Below are 22,459 nucleotides of genomic sequence, written 5' to 3' on the forward strand. Positions count from 1 at the left end.
GGCAATTTTAAAATCTGCAGTCCAACTTATACTAAACTCCAATCGGATGGTACACCACATAAAACTTTTTAACGTTTGTATAGCACAAAATAATATCTTCTAAAAAAAAAAAAAAAAACCATAAACCAATTAACTTATTATTTTTAAATGCTCTGGATCAAAACATTTACAGTTGAATAATTTCATTCATATTTCATATGAATTATTAGTAATTTATACTCCATGTTTCATAACCCTCGATCAAAAAATTATTGAAATTAAATATTTAAAACTCTATTTATTCCTTTTTCGTAAATTGTATTCGTATTATAAAGGTATATAATCCATTTATTGGGTTGTTTATTTTAATATTAACTTGTCCAATCTAATGTAAGCAGTATCCCTATACTTAAAAATAATAATTGCATAATTTGTTATTTATAAAACACATAGATCTTAAAACTATTAAATTCCAAGCAAACACAATTCCTAGTAGGAATATACGGCAAAGAACTTGTTCTAACTTCACACCATGAAAACCCATTTGTATTGATTTATATAATGTCGTGAGTCGTAACATTTGTACTATAGGTCTTCGAACACGCAAAATATAGTAATTACTTCCTTAATTAGAAATTCTCAAGAGGATAGTAAGAATTAACGATTTTTTTATGAAAACCAATTACATTTTTTTCTAGTCAATATATATACATAAATCGGATTATAATTCTGAATATAAATATAGTATTTGAATATAAATAATTTAAAACATAAGTTTAAGCTACTTAATATGTAGTTTTTTTAATTGAAAACGATTTAAAATATTTTGTAATTGTTGAGCTATGATTGTTTTGAACAGAATAAATAAATTCATATTATTTTTTATATGGTTAATCGATAAAAATTTACTTACCATCAAATAAGTTTATGAATGGTTTCTGTAACTTTTTACTGTATGATGTTTATACTTGCATTTTATTATCAGTTGTATTCTAAGTAACTCGTGTAAAGTCGACTACAATTACTTCATGTATATTTGAATCATATGATCAAGTACCATATATAATATATTTATTTGACTATTTATAAATATATTTCTATTTATTGAATATTCAACTGTATTTCAGTATTCTAAGTAGCACTTCTATATAGACTGTATATAACATAAAGTAGGTCAACACTCAGGTGTCATGATACAAATTAGACGCTACAAGCCGATGACAGTTAAATAAAGGATACAAACTTCTTAAAAGTGGCTAACACTACTCACTTATTACATTTAATGTTTATTAAATACAAATAAACATCTGCAATAATTAAGAAAAAAAATTATTTAAAAATGGCAAAACATTTATTAAAAAACTAAAGTTTATCTTAATTCATATTCAAAAAACAGATTATTCAAACTGAAATCAAATACTTTAGTCAAATAATTTTAAGCTTTCAATTTAGCAATAATTTAAGTATAAAATATATCTGTGTCTTGTAATAAGCTCCTACTATAAGAGAAATGCCGATGCAATAGAAATAATAATAAAGATTTTGATATATTTCTCCTGTACATAGTTCCCTAGTATTGTATTATAATCATCCCCAAAGTACTTGGGATGTTTTTTTTAGGGTAACTTAACTATAGCTTATATAATATTTTACTTTTACGTAACCAAATATTTTACATTTCCTACATTTTAGGCATCATAAACAATGAATAAATTGACATTACAATGTTACAAATGTATATTGAATTCAATATTTATTTGTTCTTATTTTTTGTTTCATTGTTATATAAATGATAAAATAAAAAATGTTAGCCTCAAATAATTGAAAAATTATATCGTTGATATGATTTTATTTTATCTCATTAAAATATTATATAAAATAATATCTTTCAAAATCTTTAATATGTTGATTATCTGTAAGTTAAGACTGTATATTTTAGTTTTATTCAGAATTATTATTAATATGTTAAAATACATATAAAAATATAATATTTTAAAACTAACGTAATGTTGATTATCTTTTATTTTCTTGAAACTCTACAATGATTTCATCTGTATTCATTTCTGTAAGCAGCGATTTTCTATGGTCATTTATGCTAAAGCGTTTAAGCATAGATTTTTCATGGCAAACCTCAATTTATTCTTTATTCTTTTCAAATTCTAAAATGCTCTTTCTGTTCTGTAGTTGGCAACTAGATAGAATCTATATATCATATCCACATTAGGAAAAACTGAGTTGAGAATATTATCTTATGATATACTCAATAATAATATTATTATTGAGTATTTATTTGATTATAAAATAAAATAAAATAAAAATAAAAAATTTTCAAATATAATTTGAAGACAGTTAAGTCCTGATGACATTTTAATTTTTCTTTCTTCAGCATACTCGTAAACACACTTGGAAGATATATGATTTCTTCATGAAAAATGTCACTATCAAAGTTTTCCGGATATATCTTACAAAGATTTTTTCTCATAATCACAATTTAATTTCAGTCATCGATTTAAAATAAGTAACAAAGCTGTTATTAAAACAAAATTTAAACTTTAAATATTATAAATTTGTGCTGATAGTAAAAGGTTCAAGGTTCAAGGGTTTTAATCCTTCAGGCCCTGGAGCCTGGGTTCCTAGACTCTGTTTAATCTTGCTCTGTTCACCTGGTATTGGATATTTTATCTTAGATGATTAAATAACCTTATATCTGATATAAAAGGAACCCTATTCTATTATACCTAAAAATTCCCAAATAAAATGTAATTTATTTTCACAGATTATCTTATAAAACATTTTTCATGATAAATGGTACATTTCCCAGTTGTTAACCATCATTTAAGTAAATAAAATTGTATATAATTATTGATGTGTGCAAGTGAATAATAATGTGGAGACGATATCCGATCGTGAGCATTCCAGAATGTTCTATAAGTGCTGACGGAATATTAGGGAATGTTCGGGGACGTGCGTCTCGTTGCATTGTATATACCATAGCTTTCAACGATGATTTCATTTTCGATTGACATTTTACTCGCGCCATCCGTTGCCATTATGATGTCGTAATTGTATCCATATAATGTTGTTTTTTCATATTTAACAAGAAAGTTAATTATACGTAAATTGTAAGTGTATCTAACCCACAATAACAATAGAACTTAATTTTTAAGTATATTTTCAAAACAATATTTATTTCCATGATTATATTTATATTTTTACGACTTAAAAGTACCTAAACGACCTCGCAACTGTCTCAGCGTGACGACGTTATTTTCAGATATTATGTAAAAACATACATTTTTAACATTTTTTTTGTAAAACAAAAAAATCACTCTAACATTTCATTATATATTAATTTTTATACGATAATTTCATTGGATATTATAATATTAATCCTTAGCGCAATGTTAGTCATACAATAAAGATTTTTTTTTTTTTTTTGGTCGAACTTACAAATAGAAATTATAAGTAATTTAAAAGTAAGTTATTTATGAGTAATATGTCTTAGTTAGTAAACCTAACGAATAAGTTTATCTAAAAAGGGTATACTTCGATTTTCCTCAGCATACAACCAAAGTGAAAACCTGGGAATAACAAAAGTTAATTTCATATAGTGACTGAGACTCAATACATAATTAAAATTATATTTTGCTATAAATGTAATTTGTACGTATACTCTGGCAAATTATATGAATTATTTTCATTACTAATAATTACTTTAATATACTTTAATAATATATTGATTAATCTGAATCTTAAATATGAAATAAAAGTATTGATAGCAATCATATACAGTCCATCAATTAAAGACAGTTGTACTGTGTATTCTATTTTGAAATTCATCATAATTCGATAACTCTATTTTTAAGTATATTATAAATACCTTTAAATCTTTATGGTAATCAAGCAAGGTTATATAATAATGTCTCTCAATTTAGGTGAATGAAGTTATTCAATTAAGAAAAGTAGCACTCCATTTATTTGTATGTTTTAATTTATTTATGTTATGAGCTACATATATTTTTTGTAATATCTATATATATCAAACCGAAAACGGAATTATTAAAATAGATTTTAATAAATTATTAAATATTAATAAGGTAATAACTAGAAAACTTAATATTACCATTAACTATTAATAATATAACTATGTCTTTTTTAATTATTACACTGTACTTGAGCTTTATGGCATTTTTATTAATAAATAAATAAAATTTAGTTAATATTGAAAATAATAAGAAAAACATATTTCTATATAAAATAGGCTTCATAGTAAGTATTACATGTCTTACATACATATTTCAAATAGTATTGCACTAGGACGATCACGTTAAATAAATTAAAAGATAACTTTTGTTTAATACTAAGTCCCTGATTTATTACTTTTATGTTTAAGTCTAATCCATTTTTGAAGCTTAGATGTTTCTATTAGTGGCCTACACGTATTATACGATCATAAACTAATCTAACAATGTAACCAATATAACACATTATATATATAATTACAATCGTTTTTATACAATTCCCCACTCATATATAATACAACATGAATTGTAGAGTGTTGTTATTTATTTAGCTATGCTTTTTAAGTTATTCAAACAAATTTACAATTATGAATGTGCTCAGAGTTTTGAGATTGTTAATACATTGTTTACTTGTCGCGCACATAGCGAGCAGTAAAGACTGATGAACCGCTGTATGTATGTTATCTAATAATATTTTCAAAATGTATGATCAATAATTCAACCATTTAAAACCTAATAATTATAACAAAATTTATTTTATTTTATACATATTTTATACGAGTATCAAAATTATAAAATTTAAAATTATATTATAAGTCTATGGGTGGTATTAATTTATTATGAAATAATATATTTTGTAATAATTAACAAATATTGATGTAAAACAAGTGGAACAAATTATTTCTCAAAACATGGATTCCCAACAAAAACGTAAGTAAACTTATATTATCGATATGTACTCTGAATGTTTAATGTAAATAAATTAACAGGTATATTAAAATTCAAACACTTGATTTGAAACCGAAAAATATTTGTACATACATTTAGTGACTCATATTTGATTATTTATTTCATACTTAAATATCTGATAGAAGTTAAACCGTAAGGGTTTCTAAATAATTTGTTGTCATTTTATAATACATTATTTCCAAGGAAATGAGTTCATAATACTTTTTTGTTATTAGATATTTTTATTTATTTTTCATAGTAAAATAAATAGTTCTAAAGTACACATCAAACTGAAAGCTACCCATGAATCATAATTATTTTTGTATTGAATATTTTTTTTTCTTTTATTTTTTGTTGTACAATTTGTGAAAATATTTTTACAATTAGTACAAGTGAGAAAAGTTGTTGACAATATTTACAAATAAGTAATCATCGAGACAGTAGTCATGATCGAAGAAGCAAACCGTTGTTGTGACTTCGGAGTGGGATTTGGTAACAGTTAGTTAATAGGCTCGACACCACGTTCGTTATAAGCGTACTTTAAGCGTCTATTAGTGGATTTTTGTGATTGTGTATACTGGAGTGAAGACGTTAATAGAATGATTTGGCAGAGTTTAAAACTGTTTGAATGGATAGGTCTTTGTGGAATGTGTCGTTCGATACATAATATAGAGCGTTTGTTATTTGCCGGAAATATTTGGATTGGAATATTTGTATTTTTTTGTAATTAAAGCGCTTGGCAGCCCCCCCAGAGTTGTAGGCCATAGGTCCATATAGACTTGAGCAGCATTTTATATATAAATAGTTTATTTTTTAGGTTTTAGGTGTTTTGACATAAAAAGGTAGTGTATTTGGCGTGATCGATTGCTTAAGAGGACGTGATACCCCCCGATTTTTAGTGTAAAAACATGCCTACGCAAAATTACGATTACTCGTTTCCTAGTAGTTTAAGAGCAAAAGTACCTCTTATAAGATCTAAAATTAACAACATTTTGGAGAAAATGACATCCTTTTTTTTAAATAACGTATATATAAAAAGTTACAATCGTTTAAAAAAGTAAAAAAAAAATTATTTTTGAATTTTAGATTGTATTCAAAATATTAAGTTAATTAAAAAACGGATATGACATTTCTACAAAATGTTGTCTACTTTAGATTTTATAATTGGTGTTTTTCTCTTAAATCACTAGGAAACGAGTAATCGTAATTTTACGTAGGTATAATTTGTTGTATTTTTTTAATTTATATTGCCGTTGTGTGCTTCCACCTGCATGTCAATATGACGGCGGACACGATTTTCTCCTACTACACTAAAAAAAACTGTCGGAAAGCCGGGACAGCAACATTCGCGTCTGACCGTCGGCGTTATCTGTAATTCTACGAAAAATATTGCGTGCTATTATCATTGATTATAGAATAAACATAGAATAAATATTCTATAATCAATGCTATTATTATAAACGATTGATGGTGTACCTACATGATTATATTATATTATTATTATTTCATATTTAGTCATATTTTTAAAGCACGTAATATTTTAAAACAACAAAAATTAACCGATTTTTATAATATTAATTGTTAAGTATGTATGTAATTGTAAATAATAAAACTTTTTAATAAATAAAAAAATTATAATGATAATAATGTACCAATAAGTAATAGTACCTAATTATATCAATATGTATATTTAAATTTTTGTTGCTCGCTTAACCATCTTTTCGATTACCCGTTAAAGCTCTGGTCCCGAGACTGACGATGAATTGAGGTTCTACTGTATAATTATTTCTTTACACATTATAAAAAATAGTAATCTTAATAAATAATTAGTTCGTAAGCGCGCGCGAAAATTATATGAATTTTGACTATTGTGGTGATATTATTATAATCACCATTATATTATTTTTACATTATCAGCATTCTAAAACGTTTGATGAAACAATAAAATACTCGTGTTGATTATTTTTAGATCTTTTGTCAATCGCGCGATACCAATTAGGACTCTATGTGCGTTCATCGCGTGCTTGCACTGTGTAAAAACACCTAATAGCGCTTCCTATCGGTCATTATAACCGTTTCGCTTTGGGTATAACGTCCTCTTATGGTGAGGCGCTTGAGGTGGATGTGGGTGGCCCAGGTTGGTCGGCGATCTAGGTGCAGACCCAAATATCGGACGTTTAGAGCAGTGGTAGGGGATGTATTTGTGGTTTATGTGGGGACAGTCAATTTAAGTGTGAATGTGTACTGAATGGATTTTGATTCATTAATTTTGATATCTCATTTTTTGTACCAGATGGATAACTAATTAAGATGATTTTAGACGATGTTTGAGGCCATTTCAGTGTCAGAGTGAACTGCTAGAAGAGTTTTATCGTTGGCAAAGTCGATATTAGTGTAGTGAATTTAAAATAGAAAAATGACCTTTAATTTAAATTCATGAAAACGTTAAAAATGCAATGGATTAAGTAAATTTTCGTGTACATGAATAAAAATCTGATTTTACGTGAATTTCTACATACGCAATTGGGCGATACAGAAATCATAAGTCCTAAGTCCGTATATAGTTATCAAGGGAAAATCAACAATAAAAGTGGAGTCAGTCATAGTCTAATAAGATCAACGGATCTCCTGTAGAGATTTCAATTTATTGGAAAAGACTAATCTATGCCAGTGATGTCGAATAAGGGGATTCGAAATGTATATGTCTTCGTCCTTCACGCGTGACACATGATAAGACACCCATATTCCGTTCAACAGTACAATAATTGATGTATAACAGCAATAAATATTACGAAAACTTATTTCTTCTTTTTCTCTCGTGTCCAGAATCACCAAATTAAATTCTGTTTCCCCAGTATTCAGCAACATATATTGCCTTGTCATTTTCCAAAATGAGGTCGTCTTACATACACTTAACCCTCAGATTGGGGCATGTTAATAAATGTTCGTAATTTTGTGTCATCCACAGTCACACTTATCGTCTGCGCTGAAACCCCACTTCAAGAGCGACGCCTTGCACCTGGTGGTTCCCGTTCTAAGACAGTTAAGGGTTTTCCATGTAAGGAAGGGTAGCTGAAAACCGGTGGATCCTTCCTCCTTGATTTCCTGTGGGGAACTGGTCACTTTATTTTTCCACAGGTCAAGTCGGCGAGCTTTAGGTTGAGTTTCCAGTTTACTTGTCAGTTTAAGAAACTTTTCCGAGACTTGAGCCTGGCTGGTTGAAATGGGTGTGCGTACATTGGGTGTCGGGAGTCTTCTTGTTGTTTTGTTTTTTCAACCTCTGCAGCTACTTGCCTTCGAATTTCAGGTGGAGCAATTCCAATTATAAGATAAATATTTTCTATGACTGTTGGCATCAGGCACCCCGAAATGATGCGAGCGGTTTCGTTAATTGCTACATCCACCCTTCTTTGCATGGGCATAGTTTTTCCAGACTGGAGCGGCATATTCTGCTGCATAGATGGATAGTGTTAAACCCGTCGTTCGTAGGACATAAGAGTGGGCTCTCCAAGCAGGTCCAATGAGCATCCGTATTATGTAGTTTCTGGCATGTACTTTCATTTTTGTGTCTTGGCAATGGTATTTGAATGTGAATCTATCCAGCTTCACTCCTAGGTATTTTGGAGTATCACAATACTCAAGCTCTTGTCCTTTCCAGCTGACATTTAGTTTCCTCTTAACTTGTCGGTTTTTAATGTGGAAAGCGCTGACCTGAAACTTACTTGGGTTTGGTCTAAGATCATAGTTCTCGTGGTAGGTAGCTAGTTCCTCTAGGACTCTTATTAGTTTTTTTTCTACTTCCTCGAAGGTCTTGTCTTGCGCAGTTACTGCTGTGTCATCGGCGTAGATGAATTTCTTTGCATAGAAGTTCAGCGGTTGGTCGTTGGTATATATGTTGAACAATATTGGGGCTAACACGTTACCTTGTGCAAGGTCATTCTTCTGGGTTTTTCACCTACTGTTCTTGTCATAAAGCACTACGAAGAAGCGCCTATCTCGCAGCAAACACCCTATGAACCTGGTCAAGGTGTAATCTTTCGTTACTTTGTATATCTTCTGAACAAGAACTTTATGGTTGACAGTATCATAGGCAGCACTAAGGTCTAAGAAAGCCACTCCGGTCACTAGCCTCTCTCATAACCATCCTCGATGTACTGCGTTACGTTGAGCATCTGACCGCAACATGACCTCCCTGGTCTAAAACCTGCCTTTTCATTGATTAGAGCCTTGTTCACGTAGTCTGAGATGCGTTTCAGTATCATTCGTTCCAGGACTTTGAAAAGATGGCAGAGTAGCGATATTGGTCGGTAGTTCTTAGCTTCTTTACCTGGTTTCAGGGGGACAACGACCCGGGCTTTCCTCCAACACTTTGGAATTTGCATGTTGGTCACGCAATTGTTCTTCAGCTCAAGATTCCACGTCAGTATTCTTTGGCCAAAGTGTTTGATTTTTTCGACTCTGAGTTCATCCATGTAAGCTGCTTTATTATCTTTTATGTCTTGCACAGCCTCTTTCAGCTCCCGAAGAGAGAAAGGGTGGATTAAGAAATTGTTTTCTTTAGCAACATTTCTCCCGATCTTAGTGTCCCTGAACTTCTTTTTGGATTTCCCATTTGTTAGTAGTTGGTGTGCAACTTGGTTTGCTGTGACAGCACTTAGTAGTGACTGTGCGCTAGTCGGATCGTTACTCAGGTTCTTGATTAATTTCCAAGCCTTTCTACTGCTGTGCTTCATATCAGTTTCCTCGAGTACTTTACCCCACTTCTCTCTTCTTCATTCCGAAATATCTTCTATTAGTTCTTGACCTGCTTCTATTGTTTCTTCCGAGAAATGTCTTGGTAGTAAAGTTCTTCGTATTTAGCTAGGAGCTCTTTAGAGTGTTAGTTCAACCCGGCAATATACTGTGTGCGGCATCCTCTCGAGATATATTTCCTGGATATTTTATGTACTAGGTCAACAAAATCATCATACGCCCTAGCATCAGCTCTGAGCTTAATGATATCGTTGTCAAGCTCTATTGCGAATAAGTCCCATTGAGCCCACTAGAAGTTGAACCGTCTTTTGAATGGCATTATGTTCGGCTTGACCGCTGCCATCACACAGCATGTTATAAGCCGATGTTGCATTCTTGGAATGGGTCCCTCAATCTTCTTTATAGCTTGCTTGGCAATTCTCTCACTGACGGAGATACTGTCCGAATTGTAGCTACGCTTCCTCCTGCCACTGTTGAATGATGTAGGGAGTTGTGGGTCGTGTATGAGTTTCAAGTTGCTGTGGTCTGTCCAGTTTTCAAACTTTTCTCCGTCGTCATCAGTTTCTACGTAGTCCCAGGAAGTGTTATGGCAGTTAAAATCTCCGATAATGATCTTTGTGTCTTTATTATGGTAATTAGTTGGAATTTGGAAGCTGAAGGGATTACCGGGTGGCTTGTACACTGAGTTTATCGTACATGCTTGGAGTTCGATTGTCAGAATTACTATCATTTTCGCACGTCAGGGAGGCAGAAAGCACATCTAAGCTTTGCTTTACGAATACTGCACTTCCATATTTCTCGAGAGGTCTTTCTAAAACCAGTCTCATTCCTTGGATCTTTGGTCTATGACTAGTTGGACCTCTGTGAGTCTCTTTTAAAGCTAAAATATCATAGTCGTTCCTTTTACATAGGTCTTTTAATAAAATTTCCTTATTTACAGAAAGTCCCTCTATATTGCACGAGGTTGTCAGGAGGGTTGGTCTTGATAAAGACCGTTTTAAAGACTCTGTGGAGGGTTGTTTTGGCATTTTCTTTGGATTATGGTGATCCGGTTGTTGAAGGATTGGCCGACACAGTTTCCTGTGTCGTTTCCAGGGAGCGCCCGATCGCTTTGCCGTTTTCGTGTAGAACGAGTGTTGATCATAATCTCCGTGGAGACTCCTTTAATGCCACCCAAAAAACCTAATGAATATCGGAATGAATATGAAATCGTGCCATTTTTTTTCGATTCATATTCTTAACTTCCAAAAATTCAATCTTAACTATTACGTATAGTTTCGAATATAAAAGAAACTCACTTTGTTTAAAACTAAATTTTAATGCAATTAAAACAATTGGTCCCATCGATCTCACGTAGATATGCCGATATTGAATCCTTATCTATTCAACACAATCGTTCCGATGGACATAAAATTTATACTTTTTCTAACATCGCAAGCGTGAAAGATGAAGACAACACTCATTTGCTTCAAGTCCCATAACATAGGCGTAATTAGGGTGGTGACTGGGGGGCTAAGCCTCCAAACTTAAATTGTAGTCCCCTTCCTTTCATAAATCATAATCCCATCAACGGTAGCTACATTTAAATTAAAATTATCGCTTTATTTTTATTAAAAACGTATTAGAAAATATTTTGTTCTTCTTTATTATTGGTAAACGATTATATTTCATAAGTTATGAACTGGACTGTATAAAGTACTATGCCGTGTAGTATTGATAAATTAAATGTAAATAAAAAAAAAGTATTCGTCACTTGGAAGAATAAATGTACACATTTTACTTTTGTAACATTAATGTATAAAATGGGGATAACGATTAACGAGGCAGAGCCCCCTCCCTTTTTTTTCTTATCGCTATAAAAATGCTAGGGCTAGAGCTCCCTCCCCCTAACTTTAAGGTAATTAGTTACGGTCAACGCCTCGTGGACGAAAACAAAACATAGAAAACGGAATCATTCTGAACGGTAGAGATTACCGATTGATTTGATTGTTTGGGTGGTGTTGTTCGACCGTAGTACCGACGAACACAACAAGTAAAAAACGAAGGACTTACCGTCCGATATCACAGGTGCACCCACCGTCGGCGCCCGTCACCTGCAAAGCTTGCTACTGTTCCTGTGCGTGTTCTGCGGCTACCTGCTCCGAGTGAACCTGTCCGTGACCATAGTGGCTATGAACCCCGAGATAAACTCGACGGACTACTACACGGAGTTGCAGCACCACGTGCCGATATTCGGGTGGCGCACGTCCACGCGGTCGGTGCTGCTCAGCTCGTTCTTTGTCGGCTACCTGTTGGCTAACCTGCCCGCGTCCGTGCTCGGGTGCCGGTTCGACAACAAGAGGCTGCTGGCCTACAGCATGTCGGTCTCGTCGTTGCTGTCCGTGATCACGCCGCCTGCGGTCACGGCGTTCGGTGCGGCCGCCATGGTGGCCATCCGGTTCACGCAAGGCCTATTCTCCGCGTTCATGTTCCCCATGGTGCACGGCATAATGGCCAAATGGTCGCCGCCGCACGAGCGCAGCCGGCTCGTCGGCTTCATCATCAGCGGCATACAGCTGGGCACCATGGCCACGCTCGCGCTGTCCGGCATGCTGTCCAGCAGCGATCTGGGTTGGCCGGCCGTGTACTACGTGAGCGGTGCCATCGGGCTCGCGTGGACGGTCGTCTGGCTACTGCTGGGCGCCGGCACGCTGGACACGCACCCGTTCATCGGCCAACCCGAGGCGGACTACATACGAGCGTCGTTGTCCAACACCGTCGACCACGATCTGAAAGTAAGCGCAGTTTACATCTCTACGTAGGCACCGTGCATGTCGTCGGACGGTGCGCGCAACGTAGGCGGTGATCCAACGGAAACTTAGGTGCGTTTCATGGACAATCCACGATCCATTGCGGACCTTACTCGTGTAACGTTCATTATTTTGTACAAGTTCTTTTATGGGGGCTTTATCAATCACTTAGTCCCCGTAAACTTCTCCCGATCACCACCAACGGGTTCGCGCATAATACCCCCGGTATGGGTGATATTTTCGAAAAAACTTCTTTTTTTTTTCATGTAAATGATAATTGTTACACTTATACTTACATATCTCTGTCACGTGGTCATTGGATTAAGAATATTATATATATATATATAATATTTAGTTCCCCGTGTTGGAGCTAGGTAAATTGGGTACCGGCTAATAATCTGATTGATTTTCAACGATAAAATGTCAATGTAATCTTTAATTACGCCTAGTTAAAATACGTATATTATACGATGCTACAGGAGGATGGAAAAGATAAGTTGGACTGACAGAATCACTAATGAAGAAATTTTAGGAAGGGTATCTGAGAGGAAATAAATGTGGAAGAATATACAGAAAAGGCGAAATAAATAAGTAGGTCATATTTTAAGACACGATAGGCTGCTAATTGGGATGCTAATCTTAAAAGAAGTAATCGGTGGATATTTTGTGATTATAATAGATATTAAAGAGTATATCTCAGCTGATGCTAAATTTCCCCCAAATATTTGGTCTCGATTTTCTGCTACCACCGTGCGTACAACCAATGGCTGTGAATCATATCATTCACGATTAAACCTTCGATTTTACATGCTAATATTTTTAACTTTGTAGACGAGTAATTAGAAATACAGTTAGAGATATAAGTAAAATTACAAACCAAAAATCAAAAAAAGAAAAATATGCCGGATAAAAAAACATAAACTAAGGAGCAAATGATAAAGTACCTACACTAATAATATAATAACCCGATTTGAGTTTGTTCAATCCTTATCATTTAAGTTTTTACCAAGCGCATCATTTATAATCAATTAATACTTATATTTTATATTTTATAACATGTATGTTTTTAATTATTATTTTTTTTTTATATTATTAATAAAATTAATTTGTTTTTGCTAGGACCCAATTTACCTACTACCTATTTTTCCTCGGGACTCAATTTACCTATAAAAGGTCATTTGGGACTCAATTTACCATTTCCCCCGTGTTGTGTACATTGTTTGTTTTTATTTCCGAAAATCTCCACTACCGTTTCGAGGGTTTTCAAATAAAAATCTATAATTACGAGGCTAAACCGTTTTGTTTGTACAGCTGTAAACAGTTCTAAAATCGGTATTCAAAACGATATGACGTGCGATCGTAATGAATTAATAATGCTATTGTGGGGGTTTAAATTACGATAAAACTTGCTTGTAGTACTTGCTCACCGATTCACCTGTTAACCATTATTTGCTTAAACGTAGTTAGTGATTTTAACTTTGTACAACATTTTATAAGTTTTATATATTCAAATAATTGTTACTTCAACAAATAATGACTAAAACGTAATAATATTTATTCCGATAAAAATAAAAATAAATTGCATGTACACACCTTGGTACATTTGAAAAATATAAAAACACTTTATCGATTTATTAACCGTAGGCCATTTTATTGCAACAACAGTTTGTTAATTTTCATAGCTTATTTATAAAATGCTGTATCATGTAGGGTACATCAATTAGATTTGCCCATAGTAGTCCTGTATATGCATCATATTACTATAAGGTTAAATACATTACTCCTGCTATTCTTAGCTCATTGTTAAAATGAAAACTATTCCATACGGGTGTTATGTTTTATTACCGATAACGTTAGACTACGTTGTCATGTATAATAAAATACAATTCAATAGCAAGTCTAGGCATTATTAGATTAGGAGGTACCTACTGAAGTTTAGATGAGACACGTAATCGAACGCAATACATTTATATTATTGATGATTTTACATGATCGGAAATTGGAAATCTGAAAAACACGCACTAACAATTATTAGGACATTTTAAATTGTTATTTATAGTGACTACTGTTTTTGTTTTTCATACTTGTTATTTATTTTGATAACTTTCTTTTACTGACATGATCAAATAAAACATACTGTAAACAATAAATTGCGAACATTGCTATAAAATATGTGACCATGAAAACCAAGTGATCAACAAAATACTCCACGATGATCAAAGTTGGTAGACCCACCTTAATCCTTCCAAGGCTCCTCATAAAAATGTAAAAATCAAATTATATTGCGATATATTAAATATTATGTAACATTATAACAGTTATTATATTAATAATTAATACAAGTAATGCCTGTGAAAATCATTTGCAATATATTATACGTAATCAAATTAAATGTATTCACAACAGTAGCATATTTATAGATTTATGTTAGGAATAGATGAAAAATTTTAAATTTTTCTTACTACATACTGTTAATCAATAGGTAGTCAAACATTTTTTTTATTTAATTCAAAATAAATCAATTAATATAAAAAAAAAATTATACTGCTGGTACACATTTTTTTTCTCTCTATTCTTCATCAATAAATTTGTATCGTTTTCTTTTATGTTTATATTAATGGTGATTAATATGTCTAGTGTTTGGTTAACAATTATACAGTAATTCATGTTTTTTTTTTTACAATAATTTTTAACCCCCCAGTTATTTTTAATGTTTTCCGAATTGTCATTTGGATTATCGTTTAACATTTCCTGTGTGTAGATTAAAGAAATGTTTTTGTCGTATAAAATAACCTTAGGTACCTCGACGAAAAAGGCTCCGGGAGATATTTTTACCGTAATATTTTCTTCGGCGATGGTGTTGACAAAGTATTGTAGCGACTATGAGAATTTTAAAAGACATCTAGAATTAAAGACTAATAAACATGTTGTATATGATATTTCAAAATATTAAATTTGTTTAGTGTATTTTATTTATTTTCTATGTTTGAAACATCAATTTCACAAAAAAGTTTTATCCTTAGCACGTGTATAGTATCTATAATTTTTTGCCGTTTAAAATTAAAATCTACTTTATAGTTTACGTCCGATAATTTTCAATAATAGTATAAGGACCTCTATATTTAATTGCTAGTTTTTTTGATTTGTTTTTCTCATTGAAATCGAATTTTATTATAACTTTTTGTCCCGTGTTAAAATTGAAATTTTTATGTTTTTTTATCATATTGTTCTTTTTGTATGTTTTGTTCTTTTTAAAAAATTTTAGGTGTAGTGTTTTTAATCTCTTGAAGTTGCTTTATGGTTTTTGTGAAGTCAAATAATTCGTTTTCTAAGGGTAATTTGTTATCAAACGGTTGGTTGGCTTTTATATTGTGAAGTAAATAAAATGGGCTTACTTTTAATCTTGAACTTGGACTTGTGTTATATACGAAAACGATAATTTTATAGTATTGTGACCAATCTTTTTCGTTTTCGTTTACATAATGTGATGAACTATTATAGATAATTTTGTTCATAAGTTTGGTCATACCATTTGTTTGCGGGTGGTAAGCGCTAGAAAAAACTTGCGTGTTGCCTAATTTTTTACACGCATAATGTACTTCTTTAGTTTTGAAATGAATGCCCCTATCGCAACCAAAGCATTTAGGTACACCGTAGGATATAATTAAGTCCATTAAGAAATTAACTAGGTAATGCTTCTCTGTTAGCGTTTGTAACCGCCATCGCGAAAGCCATTTTTTGTAGCGTTACTATAATAGTTGCTACAAAAGGAAACTTTCGTCTAAAAATGGGTAAGGATCATAAATAGTCAAATGTCAATCTTTATAAAGGTTTTCCTGAAATCCAAGGTATTGGTTGTAATAAGCCGTGGCCTTTAACTGTTGGATTTTTTTATAATTTGGCAAGAAATGCAATTTTTAATAAATTTTGTTATATTTTTAATTATTGTGAATCAATAATACTTGTCATAATAAGTGTCCACTAAAAACTGATTCATGGTAAGATTTTAGAACAATGTTAACTAAATTTTTAGTTATCACTAATAGATTATTTGATCCGCTGGGTGTCCAATTTTTATAATATAGTGGTTCATGTTGTATTAAATATTTCCTAAATTTGTTTGTAGAAATTTTTTTTTCTCCCAATAATGATAAAATTATACCATTACAAAATTCGTCTTCTGATTGTTGTTTTTTTTTTAATGTCTCAGAGGGTTTTATTGTGTTGAAATGAATAGTGTCAGGAGTTACGATTATAGTTATATATAGTTACGATTTCAACATTTTCGTCTAGTATGTTTATTTTATTGTAGTGTTAACGAGGTAACGTGACAGATAGTCTGCCCCTGTGTTCCGTGAACCTGGGCGATGTTTTATGTCAAGGTTAAATTCTAGTAATTTAAAAATAAATTTAGTTATTTGGGAAGAAGAATTTTTCATAGTTTAGTAATATTTTGGGCTTGAGTGATCACTAAAAATTGCTATTTTTTTCCAGTAAGGTATTGTCTAAAGTAATTAGTAGCGAATATACTGCGGACATTTATAATTCTGTATTATTTAAGTTTATTTCACCTCCCATTAGTTTCCTAGAAGCGTAAACTATTAGATGTCTTTTTACATTTTTGTCTTCCTGTTCAAGTATTCCCAATAGTCCTTCTAATGAAGCATCTGTGGTAACAAAAACTGGATACTCGTCTTTGAAATGTGCCATAACTGGTACTGTTTTTATCGCCTTTTTTAAAATTTCTAATGCTATTTCTTGTTCGTTTCCCCAGTTCAATTTATTTTCTTTTTTTGTTAAGTTTGTTAATGGATTAGACATTTTTGTGAAGTTTTTTTTATACATTTTCTGTAATAACTAGTGAGTCCAATAAAAGCTCGTACATCTTTAATTTTTTTTTGCATTGGAAATTTTAAAATTGCATTTATGTTTTTTTTTTTAATGGTTTTAATCCAACGTTAGAAACTGTGTGACCAGGTAATTCTATTTAAAAAAGGTACATTTATTTTTTTTTAATTTTAAAACAGTTACTTCTAACCTAATAAATATTTGTTCTAATCTAATTAAAGCTTCTTCGAAATTATTTTCGAAACAACATATGTCATCGAGGTACGCTATCAGATAATATATCACTAAAAATATTGTTTATAATCCTTTGAAAAATTGGGGCTGAGTTTTTAAATTCTTGCGGAATTCTTTTAAAATTAAACAATCAAAAATCTATAGTAAATCCTGTCTTATTTTGTTTTATAAGTCTCATCAAATTAGAAGAATATATACAATACTATCGCAATTATACATTTTTTACGATTATACCGTAATAAAAAAAAGATTATAGTAATTATATAGTGTAATTAAAAAATTTATAAAAGATTTATGCATTACTTAAAGGACAGATATGCAAAGTAAGAAATCGACAATGGTATCATCTAGTGATAATATTATTCTGCTTTTAAGATTAATAATAATAAAACCATCATAAATCATGAAAATAGTTTTATCTTATTTTATGCCACCGATTATTAGTTAATACATTGACAATATTAAAAAATAAATAATCCTTTACAATGCTCAAATAATTATAACATATCAGAACTGAACTGAATGTAACTAGTTTTTTTTTCAAACTTTCGATATTAATTAATTTAGGAGTTTTTTAAAAACTGATCAAAAAAGGTTTGAACTACTCGTAATTCTGTTCTGCAAATTAATGTGTTTATATAATAAGAATATTTGATACTATTATTTTCTGTGCTCGACTGGTCAAAATTAAAGAAAGGATATACATTTGCTTTTAAAAAAAAAGCGTCACCAAAATGTGTTAAGCGTTATAATTATAACATTATAATAATAGGGAGATGCTAAAATTTCTCAAAATTACTATGGATACTCTATCCCCCTGCGCCCACTCAAATCGAGCACTGTGTATTTTATTACTATGTTTGTATTCGAATATTTTAAAATTTGTATGTAAATGTAAACAATAAATTATACGTTACTTTTCGGTTTTTTAGCACGTCTTATTTGCACGGTATAATTTCTCGAAAAATGTATATAACTTAATTAAATATTATTAATTCGTTCGGAATCAAACATCGATGATACTTAAAAATATACTAATATATTTTTTCCCTTCAGTTTGATAAAAATAATAACAATGCGCATTAAATATACTTACAACATTTTAATATCATTAAAATAAAGATTGATTTTATACGTTAAGTTTTCAGATATTCCATGGAAATCTATATTCACATCAATGCCAGTATGGGCCACATCAGTAGCACACGTTGGCCACAACATGGGTTTTTGGCTATTGCTCACGGAGATGCCAACTTTCATCCATACAGTGCTCAAGTTTAATCTTAAGGAAGATGGTATTCTATCATCGTTGCCTTATTTGTTCATGTTCCTATTACAGCTGCCGGTTGCTTTTTTGTCTGACTTATTGAACAAACGAAAAGTGACTTCGCTAACCGTGTCTAGGAAAATGTGGAACACAATATCTATGTGGGGAGGCGCTGTCGGTCTTGTTATACTTGGTTTCGTAGAAGACGCTAAATATACCATTGCGCTCTATGTGTTCATAGTAGCTATAGGTTGTACGTCTAATGTCGGGTTCAATATAAACCACTTGGATCTATCACCCAACTACGCAGGGCTTTTAATGGGAATCACCAACACGCTCGCATCATCTGGAGGAGTTATCGCTCCTTTGTTCGTTGGACTCCTTGTTGACGACCCGGTAAAATCTTTGATTTCGAAAAATATCTATTTTGCTACAAATACGAATAAATCGATAGAACATTAAATATAGACTTCAGTTTTAATTACCATTGGCTATTTTAGTGAAATTATTTTCAATAAGTATATTTATTTTAATAAATTTATTCGACCTAAAGATTGGATTTATAAAAAGCTTTGAATTATGCCGTTCTGAAAATCTACATTTCAAAAAATAAAAAACTATACTAATTATGAATTTCAAAATATATCGAGTTGATATTACTTGTAAAACTTTTAATATCAATATTTGTTTCTCAAGAAATTCAAGCAAATAAGCAATGTGATGCAACTTAAGTACTAATAGTTTTGATTAGTATTATTGTACTTCAATATTTATACTAATTATTGACAACTTCTTAAACTAAATAATAAATAATCGATTAATTTATTTTTCAACATCGCATAATTATTTAAAACTTTAAAAATTGCAAATTTACTTTCTAAATACCATTTTTAATTTATTTTAAGTTAAGATCATAGGCAAATATTGAAGTAGATATTTAATTATCCTAGTTAACACAATATTATAATATTATTTTATAAATATTTTAAAGTTATTTCTACAAGTGAATGTTACAGTTTTTCTTTATAATTTCCATTTAATATATTAGAGTATAACTTGGTAGCCCAACCTCTTAAAATTAATCCCAATTATTCTATAGCGCTTCAATTATAAAGATCAATTTTTTTTTTATTTTAACTATAATTCAATTTGGTATAATTTATTTTAGACTTCAATTGAGGAATGGCGTACAGTATTCAACAGTGGAGCAGTAGTAATGTTTGTATGCAATTTGTTTTTTATAATATTTGGTTCAGCTGAAACTCAGCCATGGAATTCATTACATAAAGGTAAGTGTAAATAATTTCAAGTATAAGTAAAAGAAAACTATTATAATTTCTTAGTAATTTAACATTCGATTTTATCAATTGTTTTCATTAAAATCTAAAGATATAACAAATGTATTCAATTCTGTAAAATAATAAAGTATAATTAGTTAATGATCGTTCAAGAAAATAATTTTAAACCCATATAAATAAAATAACTCATATCTAAAAAAAAAATAGGAATGACTACAGGATGATTTTGTATTTTTTTTATTTTTCTTATGGTTAAGAAAACTAAAGAGAGGATGGAAAATGTTTAGAGTTTCATTAGTGTATAATATTTTTGATTTAAAAAATAGGGATATCCAAAAAGTCCGATCAGAAAAAAAAACCTAAAACTAATAAATTCTGGACTTAAATCGGAATCAAAAAGATTCATTTTATTGAAGCTTTTAATGAACATTAAATTTAATTTGAGCGATTACATTTTAGTTCATAAGTGAAACAATAAATATATTGGTTTTAACATGATGTGTCTATTTTTTCGACCAGAATGATTGCTCCGATTAGATTAAGAAGTAAAAAATAGGAAATGGATTCTAGTTCATACTTTGAAAATATTTTAAGGTAATAATTTGATAACACAAGAGAATATTTTTTTTTTTGCAAAAGATAGGACAAAAAAAGTTCAATCTACCTTTTTAAAAGATATTGATTCTAATCTCGTATCGATTATCTTTAGATATATCGATCTCACCTCTTTCATTTAGAATTTTTTTTTAAAGAGCAATAGTACAATGGTTTCATGTTTAAATTATCAATACAATAATATCATTTTCGTATCTCATTTGACCATGGAGTTTCACCCGACCTTGTAGTTTAGCCCATTTTTATAATTATTAATGTATATATTATACTTTTAGTTAATCAATCTAACATAATTTCTAACGTTTTAGATACTCCAAAAACAAATAAACAAGACATTGAAATTATCGGATAGAATGTATGCGATGTACGTGTGATTGCAATTCAAGAATAACTGGATTACCTTTAAGGTTTTGAAAATTTTACTTCATATATTGCATTACATCAGTGATCATAATATAATAAAGTTTGTTATTTGAAAAATCGTTTCACTTTTCTTATGAATACTTATAATTCAAAATTAATAAAATTGTACTTTGATTTATTTCATAAATGCATTATTTTATTACTTATTAATTATTAAAAAATTACTGATCACAGTGATCTGTATTAATTTTTAATTATGTAACACTTACTTCATTTGTGACACAGCAAATAGTTTATTCGACATATTTGAATCAAGAAAACATATTATATAAAGCATTCATCCCGGATCAAATTAAATCCATCATCAAAATGATTAAAAAAATGAATTATATTTTTTAGTTAAAATAACTCATCACATTGTGATCTTTTATTTTTCATTATACCTATGTTATTATAAGTTCAGTCATCAGACCGTACCAAATTTTTAGTATTGTTATGCATAGTCGGTTTCATAAAATATCAACCAACTCTAAAAAATATGATTGTACATGCAAATGTAACATGAGCATAGTAAAAAAAAATTTAGTCATTTATTATTAAACAAGTATAAACAATTAAATACGGTGTGAAATAACTGTCTAGAGATCATTTATATTTAACATACGAAAAATATCATAAACTTTGTTGTTTCCTAAAATTAAATTTAAATGATCTGTACAAAAGAAATACTAAACAATTCTAACTCATAAATAATACATAACAAAATACGAATATTATGCTGCATTCATTTTCTCTTTTGAGTATAATTTAGAAGAACATGGTTACCCAGTTTAAAATATGATTTTGTAAATTATGAACAAAAATACTTATCAGACTTCGAAGAAACGTAGACATAAAAATAAATACATGAACGTAATCTTCAAAATAAAATCACAAATTTTAGTGAGTGTTTAATTTTATAATTATTTTTTTTCACCAGGAACGTTTAATTATAATATTTACTCATCTTATGTTTTAAGTGTTTGAATAAATTACAAGTACTTGTACAATTTACATTTACTATATAAATGACATAGTAATATAACCTAATATAACCATGGTTTAGCATTTTTTTATTATTAATTATAATTACAGGAATGTACTAACACTAACATGCACTACTTACATATTGTACGCTGAGCCTGTTCTTTTAATTTTCAATGACTTTGAATAATATTACATTGAACCTACACTTGTTCAAACTAAACAAATTCTTTAAGATAATACAACAATGAAAATTGTTGAGTAGGTATTTTGTTATTAAGTAATATTAATTTTAAAAATATATACAATATAATCCTTGTT

At 30.3% G+C, this 22,459-nt stretch overlaps 1 protein-coding gene across 1 annotated transcript; it reads left to right on the forward strand.

Moving 5' to 3' along the window:
- The first annotated feature begins 4,579 nt into the window (after nt 1-4,579).
- Nucleotides 4,580-21,137, forward strand: LOC112679687 (putative inorganic phosphate cotransporter). The gene is made up of 5 exons (XM_025549581.1): nt 4,580-4,931; nt 11,769-12,475; nt 18,714-19,235; nt 20,008-20,128; nt 21,061-21,137. Exons 1-5 carry the CDS (start codon nt 4,913-4,915, stop codon nt 21,102-21,104), a joined length of 1,413 nt encoding a protein of 470 aa, XP_025405366.1. The 5' UTR covers nt 4,580-4,912; the 3' UTR covers nt 21,105-21,137.
- The last annotated feature ends 1,322 nt before the right edge of the window (nt 21,138-22,459 follow it).

Source organism: Sipha flava, unplaced genomic scaffold, assembly GCF_003268045.1.
Source record: "Sipha flava isolate LNK unplaced genomic scaffold, YSA_version1 166_pilon_pilon, whole genome shotgun sequence".
Taxonomy (NCBI): Eukaryota; Metazoa; Arthropoda; class Insecta; order Hemiptera; family Aphididae; genus Sipha; species Sipha flava.